Source organism: Lissotriton vulgaris, chromosome 5 (assembly GCF_964263255.1).
Source record: "Lissotriton vulgaris chromosome 5, aLisVul1.2, whole genome shotgun sequence".
Lineage (NCBI taxonomy): Eukaryota > Metazoa > Chordata > Amphibia > Caudata > Salamandridae > Lissotriton > Lissotriton vulgaris.
Genome location: NC_141693.1, coordinates 1,084,455,735 through 1,084,471,750, shown reverse-complemented (window position 1 = coordinate 1,084,471,750; position 16,016 = coordinate 1,084,455,735). Strand labels below are relative to the sequence as shown.

At 47.5% G+C, this 16,016-nt stretch overlaps 1 protein-coding gene across 1 annotated transcript in view; it reads left to right on the top strand.

Moving 5' to 3' along the window:
- The window catches only part of LOC147712037 (VPS10 domain-containing receptor SorCS1-like), a 2,945,658-nt gene that overhangs the window by 1,301,866 nt on the left and 1,627,776 nt on the right, over positions 1–16,016 (top strand). Inside the window, exon 3 of the mRNA XM_086922756.1 lies at positions 1,979–2,078. Within this exon, the coding sequence (XP_086778882.1) occupies positions 1,979–2,078 (100 nt within the window). The remainder of the gene's footprint in view (positions 1–1,978; positions 2,079–16,016) is intronic.

Here is a 16,016-nt window from a genome sequence, read left to right as displayed (position 1 = left end):
ATGGGAGTGGGTAAAGGCGCCCCTCGGACTATATTAGACCTGTTTGGCACCTCCTCTCCCCCCGTTATCACCCGTTCTGGCTCTGCACGAGGCCTCAGGATGGGATGACCCACAACCACTACATTCATGTTTGAATTTACACGATCCCTGCGGTCTCGTACATTTTCCTCTGTTGTAATTAAAACAGAAACCCTTTCTTCCGGTATTGCCGGTAGGTTTCGAGTGATCGTCGGCCCCCGAACCTGACCGAAAGGGCGTCCCCGCATATTGTCGGGAGGATTCACCCACATTACTTCCCACCAATGGCATTTTTAACATCCCTGACTCCTTCATTTTATCCCAGGTCAAGGCATCATAACAATCCCAGGTTAAACTTTTATTATGCTCCTTTTCTTTTCGGAACATATTATCGTAACAAAACCAATGATTCCCCTGATGCGATGTCGAGTACCCCATGATTCGTGATTGGTAGATTGGGAACTCGGAAAGCAACTCAGGCCTACGTTCGCCCAGGATTGATGTAAAGATTCCCCAGGCATTGCCCCAATTGGCGATATTCTCATTCACTTTAAAGGCGGCCATTTTTGCGCGCCAAACACTCGGGTGCATTAAGTCCTTCTGACTCTTTACATGCTCCACCTCATAGTGATCAACAAGTAACGAAAAAATGTTCACATACTCCCCCGCCCAAATCTTTTCCTTAATTGCCAAAGGAACATGTTGCCCCAACTTTTCTCTCCGAGAGGGTGTTGACTCATCCCTCGCAATCGGCAATGGCCGCTTACCTGCACCTGACGCTGCCTCTGTGGTTGCAACCGTCCCTGGTGTCTTGTCCCCCACTGCAGCCGGCACGGGCAACTTGGCTGCTTCCCGCTTCTCACGCAATTGCTTAACCAGCTCCTGCGCTTCGACAGCCGTGGCGCCCTCGTTACCTTTTCCCAACCACGCTGCCAATTGTGCTGCCAACTCGGGCGGCATATCATCCTCGGACACGGGGGTGATCGGATTCCCCTCCTCTGGCACGGGCGTTGGAGCCTCGAGCGGGGCACTGGGACCGGGGATCTCCTCTCCCGCTGCCCCCCTCCTGGGCCTCTTGTTTTTCCCTCCCGGGGCTGCTCCCGCCAAAGGACGTTTTGGACCCCTTTCCTCATTCATATCCACCCGCTTCCTTAGCTCGGACATCTCCTTCATGAGAGCACGCAGCATCTGGTCGGTATTCATGCGCTTTCCAACCTTCTTCGGCATTCTCCAACAAAGTAACTGAAAAACAAACAAGAACGATTAAAACGCTCAAAATTGGCTCTTCGTTCCGTCTCGAGCTCACGCGCAGCGGGGAGGTGCAGCTTCAGAGCACAGGAACAAGAGGATGTCTTCTGGTCTTGCGTCTCTTTTTATCCATCTTCAGGGCGGGCGTAAACCCGCCCCTGCCTGCCCCGAGGGCGTGGCCGGCGGCGTCCGTGTCTAGGCCAGCCCACTCAAGGGCGGGAAAAAGCGCGCCCCGGCTACGCCGCTTTGGGCATACCAGCCGAGACGCGCCTCCCGCCCAAAAATGTCTTCCCGGGGGGATCGAGGCACTCTGCCATACGTTCGGGGGGACCGAGTGGTCGCCCCTTTCCATTTGCTCTGGCCTCGAACCCTGCAGCAAAACTACAGATATATGGTTATGCAAAATGCAATGTTGTGTTATTTGGTATTCATGATGGTAACCTTGGGTTATTTTCTGTTCTCGGTTGGCGCTCACTGTTTGTTTATTACTTAGGGCAGCTAGAGAGCATGCAAATCAAATTAGAATGGATTAGGTAAACGTGTATTTAATGTTGCACATGCATAATTAATCATTGTAGATCGCATCCCAAACCTTCACGAGGGCGCAGGAGAGCCAGGGATCTTTGTAGAACATGCATCACCGCGAGAAATGCCCCAGTGACCTGTCTTTGTAAATACATTCAGACTCATTAGCCCTTTGTTTGAATTGCAGATCCACCGATTATGGAACAACATACGAGAAGATGAACGACAAAGTGGGCCTGAAGACGATTTTGAGCTATCTCTACGTGTGTCCTACAAACAAGCGTAAGGTAAGTGATTCTTTTTAACATTTCACAATGAGTGGTAACGTGGCTTCAAGCCAAATTGCAGGTATTTCCATATTCTTTACATTTTTGTTAGCCATGAGCTTCATGAATATACAAAGGTGAGATGCAAATAGAATCAATTTGGTAGGCATTGGTGTTTCCCTCATGAAGAAGGAGGACATTTTTCCGATTTTAGGTGTGTATCAGTGTTATTGTTTTTACGTTACAGCATCCTTCGCCTTCATCCACCGGCCGGCGAAGTGACATGAAGGACAGGAAAGGAAAGGAAGGGGGGGGGGCATAGGAGGGTGTCCAACATAGGGAGAGAAACAAAACAGTTAATGCTCATTCATAATAATACCGTTACATTCTGTTGTCTCCCATTATTATTAATGCCTTTATTGTCAGCCTGGGTGCACGACGCGTAGATATATTGGGCATGTGAGTTCGCGGTATATGGTGGATAAGTGTTTAATGCACGTGACGTTACACATGTTTTCTAAAATTTGGGTAAGGTGTAGCTTATCACTGGTGTTAATTTTTCTATACCTAATAAGTCCCAAATCTTGTGCAGCCAGTCTGTGTGCGCTGGGACAGTGTATGTGCCCGATTTTGATAGCAGAACCTGCTTCTCTGCGCATAGCGCCAGGGCGATGGCCTTTTCCCTAGAGGAAGGCAGTGGGTATTAGCAGTCGCAGTAAAATGTTTTTCTGATTATAAAGAGATGAAGCTTGCATGTACTTTGAATTTGTAAAGCTAGGCAAATACTGGCTAAGCCAGTATTTTGGGAATGGATTTAACTGAGAGTGGCTAACATTTTAAACAATGTTGCTGTCATTGGCATACCTCCTTTTTTTTTTTTTAAGTTTGAAGTTTATTAAGGAGTGAGAATAGCAAAGCAGTACAGTACAGGAAGAAACAATCATAAGTTATAAAAACACAACTTTTTCTCTTACATTACAGTGGAATTATTCATGAAAAATAACGTAAAGAGAACAATATGTATTGAAGGGATGCAAGAATATTGAGGAGAAGGGAAAATCATTAGAAGTAAAAATCGTAGAAATAACAATAAGAAAACATAATGTGCATCGATAAATTCATATATATTAAGACTAAACATTCATGGTGGTTTTTGAACTTCGACATTGCGCACTGTAGAAATGGGGGGTGGTCTGGAGATCTGGGATAGGTATTCGGTAAGGGGGAGCCATAGTAGGTCACGTTGAATTGCTAGGGGAATAGGGGATACAAAATTTGTGTCTAGACGATGGTTAAAACACACTGCGTTCCACCATGCAGTGAAAGAAACATCATTAGCCTGTTTCCAATGTGATGTAATATGATGAAAGGCTATGGCAATCAGGAGGTCCAGTAGTTTGAGTTTAAAGTGAGATCCAGGAAGATCAGGGGAAAGGGAACCTAGAAAAATATGAAGGATGGAAAAGGGATGAGTGATATTGAAAAGTTTTTGGAATTGAGACCAAACTAAATGCCAGAAATGGAGAATGGGAGGGCATTCAAAGAGCATGTGTTTCAAATCAGCTGTAGGACAAGAACATGACCAACAGGTGGAGGGAGTGTCTGATGAGAAAGATGACAAAATAGAGGGAGTGTATAATGTACGATTGTAAATAAAAAATAAGGTTTGGGTAGTATTAGCAGCTCTAGATGTTTTGTGAATTTTAGACCAAATCTTATCCCAAAAAATAGGGAGCCATTCTTGAGACAAGTCTTCTTCCCAAGCCAGCTCAACCTTAGATTTAGAGCGGTCAGTCGACGATTGTAGAGTTTTATATAGAAAAGAAGCAGAGGGAGATTGGTCAAGGGCATTAGAGATGGAAAGATGAGGTATAGGAATAGAATTGGTAGAGGGAAGATCGGAGAGATATTGGAGAAGGGAAGGAATCAGCGATAAATATTGTTTACGAGAAGAGGAAGGTAGTGAAAATTGTTCTTGAAGAAGGTGAAAGGGGAGAGGATCAGCATCAGAAAGAAGTTGAGAAACCCATTTTAAACCACGAGAGTGCCAAGATTTCCAATAGAGAGAGCGATTGCGAATTTGAAGATGTTTGTTATGCCAAATAGGTTGAGTGTGAAGAGAAGAAGTAGAAGGATAAGAAGATAATAAGTAGGGTTGAAGAAGGGAGCGAGTGCGAGAAATTATAGGGGACCGAAGAGAGGAGACATTAGAGGAAAAGGAAAGAACTTCACTGAAGTCATAGGGATGGAGGAAGGATGATTCTAGCGTAAGCCAAAGTGGAGGATAATACGGAAGATCTGAAGTGAGCCAGCGTAGAGCTTGTTTTAAAGAAAAGGCATTATGATATGCTTTAAAATTGGGGAATTTGACCCCGCCCATAGATTTGTCTCTCTTCAAAACAGAAAGAGCTATTCGAGATCTTTTTCCTTTCCATAAAAATTTCAGCAAAATAGAATCTATGGACTTGAAGTAATGATTTGGGATATGAATAGGAGTCATAGAAATGGTGTATAAAACCAAAGGCGCCAGCATAATTTTTATGGAGTCCAATCGTCCCCACCAAGAAAGAAAGAGAGGATTCCAACGTGTGGTAGAAGTGGTGATCTTAGTAGAAAGAGAATCAAAGTTAAATTTGAGGGTATCCGAAAGGCGAGGGGCGAACCAGACACCCAAATATTTAATCTTAGAAGGTTGCCAGGAGAAACCAGAGGTGTCAAATAGATGTTTGAGGCATAATGGGTTCAGGGGGAGTATTTCACACTTGTCCGTATTTAGTTTATATCCGGATACGATAGAGAAAGCAGATACTTGATTGAGGAAGGAAGGAAGAGTTGTTTGAGGGTCGGAGCAGTAAAATAAAATATCATCCGCGTAGACCGATAACTTAATCTGCTGTTGGGGGCCATATTGAAAACCAGAAATGTGCTCATCTCGTCTAATTTTAGTTAAGAAGGGCTCTAAAGCTAGGATAAATAAAAGAGGAGATAGAGGGCATCCTTGACGGACTCCTCTTCGAAGAGGAAAATAATCAGAAGTGATACCGTTGGCAAAGATGGAGGCATGGGGGCTGGAATAAAGTAAAGAAATGAGAGAAATGAATTTAGGTGGAAAACCAAACCAACGAAGAGCTTGAAACATAAAGTCCCATCCTATTCTATCAAAGGCCTTTTCGGCATCGAGAGAAATGGCAGCTAGAGGAGATGGAAGAGAGGACGCTTTACTTAAAATGTTAAAGAAAACACGAGAATTATCGGACGACAAGCGACCTTTAACGAAACCGGATTGTTCCGGGCCGATAAGTTCTGGTAGTAGAGGATCGAGTCTAAGGGCTATAATTTTGGCGAAAATTTTATAATCAGTGTTTACCAGAGAGATTGGGCGATAATTTTTACATAACGTATGATCTTTATCTGGCTTGGGTATGAGACAAATTAACGCTTCCTGAAAAGATCCCTGAGAAGATCCAGATTGGACAAAGGACTGAAATAATAGTAAAAGCTTAGGGAGGAGAAGGGAGGAGAAGTGATTGTAAAACTCAATAGTAAAACCGTCTGGTCCTGGGGCTTTGCCTTTACGGAGGATGGAAACCGCATGCGAGATTTCAGAGGGGGAAATATCCAACTCCAAGGATTGAAAATCTACATGAGAAGATTGAGGGGAGGGGATATCTTGGAAATATGATAAAAGGTCATCAGGATCAGGGCTAGACTCAGGAGTGTATAAAGTTTGGTAAAATGAGACAAACTGAGCTAATATATCTTTGTCTTTGAACAGAGAAACACCGGCTGAATCCAGCAAGGACTCAATCTTTGTTCTTTCTTTGCGTATTTTTAGGTAGTTAGCTAGAAGTTTGCCCATTTTGTTTTGACCTCCATAATAGCGGGAGTTACATTTAAGAAGAGAGTTGGAAGCTGCGTTAGTAGTAAACCTATTAAATTCAATTTTGGCAGAGATAAGTTCACGAAGTGAAGATTCAGAGGTAGATTGATAATATGTATATTCTAGTTTCTTTATTTTATCCAAAATTTGAGTTGACTTGAGAATCGACTGTTTTTTCTTTTGAGAGACAAAATTAATGATAAATCCTCTAGCAGCTGCTTTGAAAGAGTCCCAAACATTGACAAAGGAAGACTCAGGGAGGTGATTTAGTGTAAAAAATTCAGAGGCAAACTCTATAAATTTAGTGGTGAAAATGGGGTCCAAAAGTAGAGAATTATTGAATCTCCAACGTCCCGAATTAGGGGAGAAGGGAATAAGGTCAATATCAACAAAAACGGGGGCATGGTCTGAAATTAGAATGGAACCTATTTCTGAATGAGTGACTAGTTGTGCTAGGGATTTACTGAGAAACAAATAATCTATACGAGATTGAGAATGATGGGTGGGGGAATAAAACATGTATTCTTTAAGGTCAGGGTTACATAATCTCCAAATGTCAACTAGAGCATAGTTTTGAATCGAGGTACTAAATTGGGAATGCATCTTGGAAGGGATAAATTTAACTTTGGAATTTCTATCAAGGAAAGGGTCTAGGACTTGGTTGCAATCACCACCGAAAATAACATATTGTTCATTAAGAGTAACTAATTTATCAGAAATAGCAGGCCAAAACAAATTATCAACACCTGTAGGAGCGTAAACATTAAAGATAACAATAGGTATTTTATCAATAAGGAGTTTAGTAATAACCCAACGGCCACTATCATCATTTTCTTGAGTTACAACAGAAACATTTAACTTCTTATGACATAAAATAACAGTACCATTTTTCTTACCTAAAGCAGGAGAGTGGAAAACATGTCCTACCCAGCATCTTTTAAGTTTAGTAGCTTCTGCGTCAGAAAGGTGGGATTCTTGTATTAGAACTACATCGGCCTTGAGCCGAGCCAAGTGGGTGAGGACGCGCTGACGCTTAATGGGGTTATTTAACCCTTTAACATTCCAAGTAACTACTCGGAATTTATAAGATTAGTAAAATGATATGAGGTAAGATATAGTAAGAGATAAGCGAAAATGTGAAGTAAGGTAAAGTAAAAATGCGAAAAATATGAGATATAAGAGAAAAAGAGCAAGAGAGAATATAGATGATAAAATAAAGGAATAAAAGAGAAAGAATTGAGTAAGGAAAGGGAAGAAAGAAGTGATAGAAAAGATATAGCGATGAGGACAGAGAGAAGCAACATCGTAACTAACAACGAATAAATCAAGAGAGTTGAGGGATGACGACGCCAGAAGAGGACGACATCAACAACGGAAACTCACATCGTCGAACACCGTAGGAACCAGCGAAGGAACAAATGAATGGAAGCACGGATACACCGGGATGGAAAGACATAAGGTTGGGATCTGTGGAGAGATAAAAATTGGAAGGAACATTAGGCGTACATATGAAGAATGAGAGAAGAAGAGTACCAGAGAAATTGAACAACGAGGGTAGGATGTAGAAATATAGGAGGTATTCAGTAAAATACAAACATTAGAAACAAGAGACGACAAGGGACTTTGAGGGAGACAAGTCTAGAGAGCAAAATAAAACAAAGATGTTTAAACAGGTCTTGCAGTGTCCATGTTAACAGTTTCATGACGACGAAGAAATTCCTCCAGGACGAGTGGATCTTCGAAAGTGGTTGTTCTGTCCTTGTAGGTCACCTTGAAGAGGCATGGATGAAGCAGTCCATAACGAGCGCCAAGATCTCTCAAACGCGGTCTTAAATCAAGGAATTGCTTTCGACGATCAGCTGTGACTTTAGCAACGTCCTGAGATAGGTATAGCCTGCGACCCTCCCACATAATTTGTTTTTTAGTCTTTGCTTCTGATAATACTTGGAGAAGATCTGTGTATTGGAGGAACAGCATGATGACTCCTCTGGGCTTGGTGGAGACTTTAGGGCCAAGACGGTGCGCACGTTGAATATTAAGAGAGGTGGAAGAAGGAAGGTCCAAAATTTTTGGCAAAAATGTTTGGAAGAAAGCTGTCGGATCGGATCCTTCTGTAAGTTCCGGAAGATTATAAAGGCGGAGGTTATTCCTTCTGTTACGATTTTCCAACTCTTCCGACTGTCGTTTCAAGAGAGAAATATCCTTTTCCAAGAGTGTAATTTTTGCACAGGAGGTTTGAAGAGATTCTGTAGATTGTTCCACCAGTAAAACCCTTGATTCCAGAGTAGACCATTTGTCGTGAAGGAATTGTAAAGTTTTAGTCGTTTCAGCCATGAAGGGTTTGAGTGCACGAAGCTCCTCCAGAATAAGATCCATTGACGCAGAATGCGCCGAGGAATCCGGAGATGGAGGGTCTTTTTTCAGACGTTTGATTGAAGCAGGTTGAAGAGGCTTATTAGGTGTAGTCGATTTAGGAATTGCGCCTTGAGCTGTGGACGGTTTGACAGGAACAGAGTCATCCATGACGTGAGACGCAGAGTCAGAGTCTGAGGAAAGCTGTGGTTTAGCTTTGGGGGCTGTAAGCTTGAGTTGTCGAAGCTTCCCCATAAATAACGGGAAAAAGAAGTGTATTAAGACCACAACTTGTGTAGGAGTGCAGAGAATAAGCACAATGTTCGTCCACAAAATTTTATACTGCCTTTTCAAAGAAATCAGGAAGATTATATAGGAAAAATATCACCTCATGTCAAGGAAAGCACATATTGAAGCGGTGGCGTAACTGCAGAGTTAATGTAGAGCAATGTGACAGAATATTGTATAAACGGTGTTTACATACATGAGGAACTAGCGTTCAGTTATGAGAGAAGAAAATACCTCATCGTTTTCTGTCACAGAGCTAGTAAACACACTTTACAAATGAGGTGGTAAAGTGGTGAAGAGGAGGTAAGAAAAGCAAGAGTCCGGTGCTTGTAATAACCGCGTTGCATTTGTGGCATTGAAAAAGCGGCGTTTTGAAGAAAGGAGCGTTGCGCACCCAGACTGGCGAAAATGGCGGCCGCTGACGAGCGAAGCGCGTCACAGATGTTATAATCTGACACCGCCGGTTGCGAGGAGAGCAGATTAGTTCCCCCTGCTCACCTCATGTTCCGGCGGCGGATTCCAGCGACAGCGCTCGCATTTGCTCAGGAAACGCGGAGAAAATCGCCGGGTCCGGTGGACGGCTGACGGAGCTCCGAGATCAGTCCGCCATCTTGTACGGCGTTCAAGCCACGCCCATTGGCATACCTCCTTGATAGATTTAGATTCACAGGTAAGTTCACCAATGTTTACTGATGCCTGAAGCCCCTTGGAGACGGAATATCCAGTGGATATATGGATATAGTTTGATTTTCGGAAATGATTTCTAGTCGTTAATCATTCAATTCAAATAACAAAGGAAGAAAATGGGACAGGACATTGGGTTAAGTGAGAACTGGTTTGAGAGAGAAGTAAAGTACAGGTTTTCAGTATTTCAAAAGGTGAGTGAATTTGCAATGTAGGAGATGTTTCAACATCACCAATGTGTTTTAACCGATGCCCCCTCATGGTACTGTGCATCTATGCCAGTTACAAGTCACGCCACCCCCCTCCTGTGTAGGCTACACTGGCTCCCTATCAAACAAAGAGCAAAATGTAAAGGCCTTTGTATTGCCCATAAGGCAATCTGCGGAAATGCCCCTACATATATTAAAGACAGACTCAAGAATGACATCCCAGGCCGCATGCCGCCTGTATACCCCTCGTTGCAAAACTGCATCTAAAGGGGGCAGAGCGTTCTCTGTCCTTCTCCCAGAGCTCTGGAATCAGCTGCAGGATTACCTTCGTATGGAACCGGCTCTCCTCCATTTCAGGAAGCAACTCAAGACTGTGCTCTTTAAGGAGGCCTTGAATACTGTCTATTTATCCCCTTCCTCTGCTACCCTTTGTCGTGTCCCACTCTACACATACACGAGGACACAGACTTAGTATTTACGAGCTCTTTATTTAACATCTAGCTCGGTCCCCGTCCCTACACTAACTGACCCTTTTCTGTCTTGACCCCACCTCTTCCCCTCTGCCCACCTAGCTCCTCCCACCCCAACTACTAGACAGTCAACTCCATAACATCTCCCCCTTTCTTAACAAAACAGCAGTGAAGTGAAACTTAGTCCATTTCTACAATCAGTCTCTTGGGAGGCTGCACTTGGCGTCGGGGTCGAGCCGGTGTAGACACAATGTTCTCTGCCACTGGTTCTTGCACCGTAGAAGGTGCCGAGTCAGGCGCGCCAGCCTCTGGGCTGCTATGGCTCTCCGGCACGGAAGCTGTAGGTGTGCAGTCACGTCTTTCAGGAGGGCACTTCTTAAAGTGGGATGCATTTCGGGTGACTCGCCTGTTCTCTGACTCCGCGGTCACCATGGTGCCCTTTTGCTGCACAATCGTGAGGGGCTCGTCTTTGAAACGACAGTCAGTTTTCTGGCGCTGCTCTTGTTTAACAATGACCCTATCACCTTCCTTGAGGGAGGGGGACCGGGCCCTCCGTTTGAGATCAGCATGTTCCTTCATCTTCTCCTTGTGGTACTGATCTGTTGCAACCATGTCCTTGATCTGGTGGTCTGAGAGGGTTTTCTTCAGGGCTCCCTCCCAGGTTGGGATCCGAGTTCTCGGTGTCCTCCCAAGCATGAGAGTGGCAGGGCAGACACCCGTCGTGGAGTGAGGAGTGGTTCGGTAGGCACAGAGGACTTCATTCAGTGCCGCTTGCAGATCCTTTTTCTCGGCGGTGGCCTGTTGGAAGGTTTTCTTGATGGTAGACATGAACCGTTCGACGGTCCCATTGGCTTGCGGCCAGAGTGGGGTGACCTTGCGGTGCTGGAAGTCCATTTGTTTCGCGAAGTCGCTGAATTCATGCCCGTTGAACGGGGGTCCATTGTCCGTTTTGATGATTCTGGGAACACCCCAGGTTGCGAAAACCTCCTCAAGTACTTTGAGAGTACAGGTGGCGTTGGTGGAAGAGATAAACTGAGCCACAGGGAATCGGGAATATTCATCCACGATGACGATCACATACTTCCCTGACTGCAGAGGTCCGTAGAAATCCATTGCAACTTCTTGCCACACTCCGTCCGGTAGTGGGGTCATCTGAAGCGGTGCAGGCGGAGTGTTGGGGCCGGTTAGCTGACAGGGATGACAGTCCTTCAGAGTGTTCTCGACTATTTGGTCTAGAGCTGGGAACCAGACACGCTCTCTAAGCGCTCTCTTGGTGGATACGACCCCACGATGACCTTCATGTGCTAGATCGACTACTCCTTGTCTCAGGGTGGCTGGGATGACTATCCGGTGGTCCCTTAGAAGGAGGCCATCTTTGGTTATTGAGAGTTCATCAGAGACGTGTCGAAAAGCCTGGAGCTCACTTCTAGCCTCCGGATTCTCGTCGTCATCTTGCGGATGATGTCTCCACCTGTTGGATAGTATGCGTTTCATCACGATCTGTAGAACAGCGTCCTTGTTGGTTGCTTCCCGGATGGTGTCCATTGGTATGGCTGGAGGGCGAGCATGACTTGACACGAAGTGGATGTATTCCTCTGCTATGGATGAGGTTGGCACTGCAGAGTCCCGGGGGTGACGGGACATGTAATCAGCAGGGTTGTCTCCCTTCCCCGGTTTGTGAATGATTGTAAACGTGTACTCCTGCAGCCGGAGGCCCCACCGCTCAATCCTGGGGGGCATCTTGCTCTTCGGATTTCCGTATATTGTCACGAGCGCCTGATGGTCAGTAATGAGCGTGAAGTGTTTCCCATAGATGAAGATGTGGAAATGCTCGCACGCCCACACGACCGCCAGGCTCTCCTTCTCAGGCTGGGAGTACTTCCTTTCCGGATCGGTGAGGCTGCGGCTGGCGTAGGCGATGATCCTCCGTTGGTCCGAGTCGTCGTCGTACTGAGCCAGGATCGCTCCTAGGCCCACCGGACTGGCGTCTACGGTGATCTCTGTCTTTCGTCTGGGGTTGAAGTAGGACAAACAGTCAGACGATTCAACTGCCTGTTTGATGTCTCTGAAGGCGCGCTCGCAGTCCGGGGTCCAGTCGAAGGGCTGGTTGGACTTCGTGAGGAGCCTCAGTGGATGGCTTATGGTGGCATAATCGCGAATGTAGCGAGCACAGTAACTCGCCATCCCGAGAAAGGAGCGTAGATCGTTCACGTCAGCTGGGCTTTTGGTGTTGTTGAGCACAGCCACCTTGTCTGGATCGGGTTTCATGCCGCTGGACGAGAAAATGTGTCCAAAGAACTTCAGTGTTGATTGGTGGAATTCGCATTTGTCCTTATTGAGAGTCAGGTTTGCGTCCAGCAGAGCCTGGCAGACGCGGTCAAGGGCGATGTCGTGTTCTCGGAGGTTTGTGCCATACACCAGAATGTCATCACTGTAGTTGAGTGAATTTGGGATATGATGGATGATCAGGCGAATCGCCTCTTGGAAAATTTCAGCTGCCGAGGAAACACCAAAACTGAGAGGCTTATATCGGAAGAGGCCGAGATGCGTGGCAAACGTGGTGATGGGGCGAGAGCTGTCATCCAGCTCGAGCTGGTGGTAGCCCTTGTTGAGGTCCAGCTTGGAAAAGACCGTAGCTCCGTTGAGTGCCGTAATCATGTCGCTCAGGTGTGGGCCGGGGTGCCTTTCCCTCTCGATTGCCGTGTTCGGCAGGCGCATGTCTACACAGAGACGGACCTTGTCGGGAGTCCCTTTTTTTGGCACGATGACTACCGGGGACACCCAGGGAGTGGGTCCTTCGGTGCGTTCGATGATGTCAGCATCCAGGAGGTCTTGCAGCTCTTGAGCCACCGCAGGTTGCAGATGAAACGGCACTCGCCGCGGATGCTGAGCAATTGGCGTTACCCGCTCATTGATATGCAGATGTACTTGCCGGCCTTTCAGTTTGCCCAGGCCCTTGAACAGAGCTGGAAATTTCGCAGCGTAGTTGGAGCTGTCGTTCACGTTGAAGAGGATGTGCACGAGGCGCAGGCGCTCAGCAGTCGGAAGGCTTAGTAAGCAGTCTGCATCGGGTCCTTTGATGACATGGATGATGGCAGGGATGGTGATGCCGCCATGTGTGAGGGTGGTGTCGAATTTCCCCAGGCACGGGAGTGGTTTCCTTGACATCCATGTGTATACCCGGACAGGTGCAAAACGCAGATGAGGCTTAGGAACCATGCGCTCGTGTTCAGCAACGGAGATGTAGTTAAGGGATGCGCCACTGTCCATGACGAATTTCGCTGCATGGTTGCCCACCATGATATCAAGCCGTGGGTAGCGTTTGAGCTGATCGTTGTCAGCGATGTTGACATACTCGGTGGTGTAGGACGATCGCCTGGATGAGGAGGATCTGGACTCTCTCGAGGGAGATCGGCGATCCCATCTGGAACGTCTGGATTCACGACTGGAGTGAGACGACGCTGGGGATCGATCAGGTTCATCCTGAACGGCTCTGGCGTGGTGCCGTTTGGTTTCGGTCCTTGAAGACCTTTGCTGGCTGGCGCGTCGGTCAGTGCCGCCACGTTTCTCTCGGTGGTAATCACTGCACATGGCCTCGAAGTGATTGGATCGTCCGCACTTCCGGCAGTGTTGGCCCATGGCAGGGCATGAGTCGGTGTGAGGGTAGTCATACCCGCACCTGTAGCACCGTCTTGTGCGTTCGAGTCGTCGGTCTCTCCTCTCTGAATCTTTCGGCCGGTGGTCTGTCCGGCATCTGGGTGAGAATCTGGATCGGCGTGATCGGTCACGCGAGTTGCCACGGTAGTCCTGTCGCCCCTGTCGTCGGTCGGAGACACGGTTGGCATGTTCACGGCTAGAGCTGGGCTTGACTTCGATATCCGCCGCGTTCTCTTCGGCTTGGTCATATATTCGTGAGTTTTCCTCAATTTCCGCCAATTCTTGTGGCTTCCTTAGCAGTCTTCGCCTCAGTGCATCTGAGTGGCATCCTGAGATTATTTGGGACTTGATGGCCGCATCCGGCGAGAAGTTTGTGAAGTCGCAGTACTGGGACTGGCGCCGCAGTCGGTGTATGAAGGACGTTAGCGGTTCATCCTTGTCCTGGCGCTGTTGATGGAACTTGTGTCGCTCATAATCAACATTTCTTCTGTGCAGGAAACGATTGTTCAGTATGTCTTTTACTTTGATGTAGGTGTCACCGTCGTCGGTTGGGATCTCTCGCACTATCTTGCTGATCTCGCGCCCTCCGAGATTGCGAAGGGTTATTATCTTGTCCTTGTCTGTCTCGATTCTAGAGCCTTCAATGTAGTCCTCAAAGTCCTCCAGCCACTCCTGCCATTTCAGGCCCATGCTACTTCCGGTGGTGATTATCAAGGGTTCCGGCGCACGCAGATGCGTGCCTTTGACCTCCTTCTTCGTAGGGGGGTTTTGGGCGTCTTGCGCAGGAGGGTTGGACATCTTGGTAGTGGCTCTTCCGGGCTTGCACTTGACACTGGTCGCGGTCACCGACGTTCACTCTCACTATTGTTTGCTGCAGCTACCACTGCTTGTTTGTTCCACTTGTTAGCACTCGTCTGGCAGTGAGTGATGGGCTATCAGGACGCAGTGCATTAATTTGGAGGCGCCAGTGCTTGTTTTCGACCTTCGCCTGACTTAAAGATGGCCGCCCTTCAATCAGGTAGGGTTTGTCCCTTGGGCTGCCTGACCTTAAGATGGCCGCCTCCCTCTGCAGTCCACGAGGTTCTTCTCTCACTCAGGGCACACACGCATTCGGTGTCGGAGGACTTACAGTAGAGCTGGGCACTTTCACAGCGCGTTGGGGTAAGCGTTGTCTGTCTTGCGCTGGCCTCGCGCACTGCCTGCTGCCTGACTGGTCTTTGCTGCCGCTGGCCGATCGAGCGCTGGCTTCCGTGGGGGTTGCGCGTGCGTGGGGCTCTTCCTTCGCCTCCTCTCGCCTTCGCGGCAGTGCAGGCTCACCTGGGCAGCCTCGGAGTGGGTTTCCGGCTCCCCGCCGGTTTCGGCGCACTGCAGGCTCTTCTGCGCGCCCAGCGCGGTCGGCGTTCTGGCGCTCTTCACTCGGCGCCCTTTCTGCCGCGTTTTTGGCGCTCTGATTCAGCGCTCTTCTCGGGGCACATCAGCGCTCGTTCGCTGGGTTGTCGCTTCCCTTCTCGACCCTCTTCCACTTGCGAGGGGAGATCAGGCCACTCCCGGGGGCTCGTCACCGGCGCCGCAGGGGCTACGTTGCAGCGGAGCTCACTCCACGCTGCAGGACGGGGCACTCGTGAGTGGGGTTTCTTTCTCATCCCACCCTCGTCGCCAGCTGTCGTGTCCCACTCTACACATACACGAGGACACAGACTTAGTATTTACGAGCTCTTTATTTAACATCTAGCTCGGTCCCCGTCCCTACACTAACTGACCCTTTCCTGTCTTGACCCCACCTCTTCCCCTCTGCCCACCTAGCTCCTCCCACCCCAACTACTAGACAGTCAACTCCATAACACCCTTGACGCATTAGCCTACGGACCCAGCCTCTCCCTCTCTAGCAGCGCTTAGAGACCTGTTGGTGATTTAGCGCTATACAAAAATAAACTAACAACATAACAGGAGGTAGCTTTCCTGATGCTGCTCAGGGCTGGGACCATCAGTTGCTTCCATTTCTTACTTGTGATTCTAAACTCCATTTCCTTTCTCTTTTGTAAGATCGAGAGTAAGTGTTAAGACATAAAATGAAGGGCAGCCATGATTTCCATGCTGACGCTCAGGAGAGCGCAGAGGAACACAAGTCCCCTGCAGTCTTATGTCCGCTCTATGTTGGGCGCAACATCTGCTTGCAGGGATGGGAGAAGTGAACTTCTCTTGCCTAGGTCAAATGTAGTGTAGTTAATACAATGTTATGGACAGCATGGGTGGAATTTCAAATTCACTCATCCATAATAAGAAAGCACAAGCTCATCAGTAGCATGTCTCACTGCCGCTTTGTGCCTGCTGTGAGCTGGTTTGAGCAGTGGTGGCTCTTCCACTAAGGCGGAGGAGCTTTGCGCTGCTGATTTTGAGCAGTGTAAAAAAGGAAAAATAA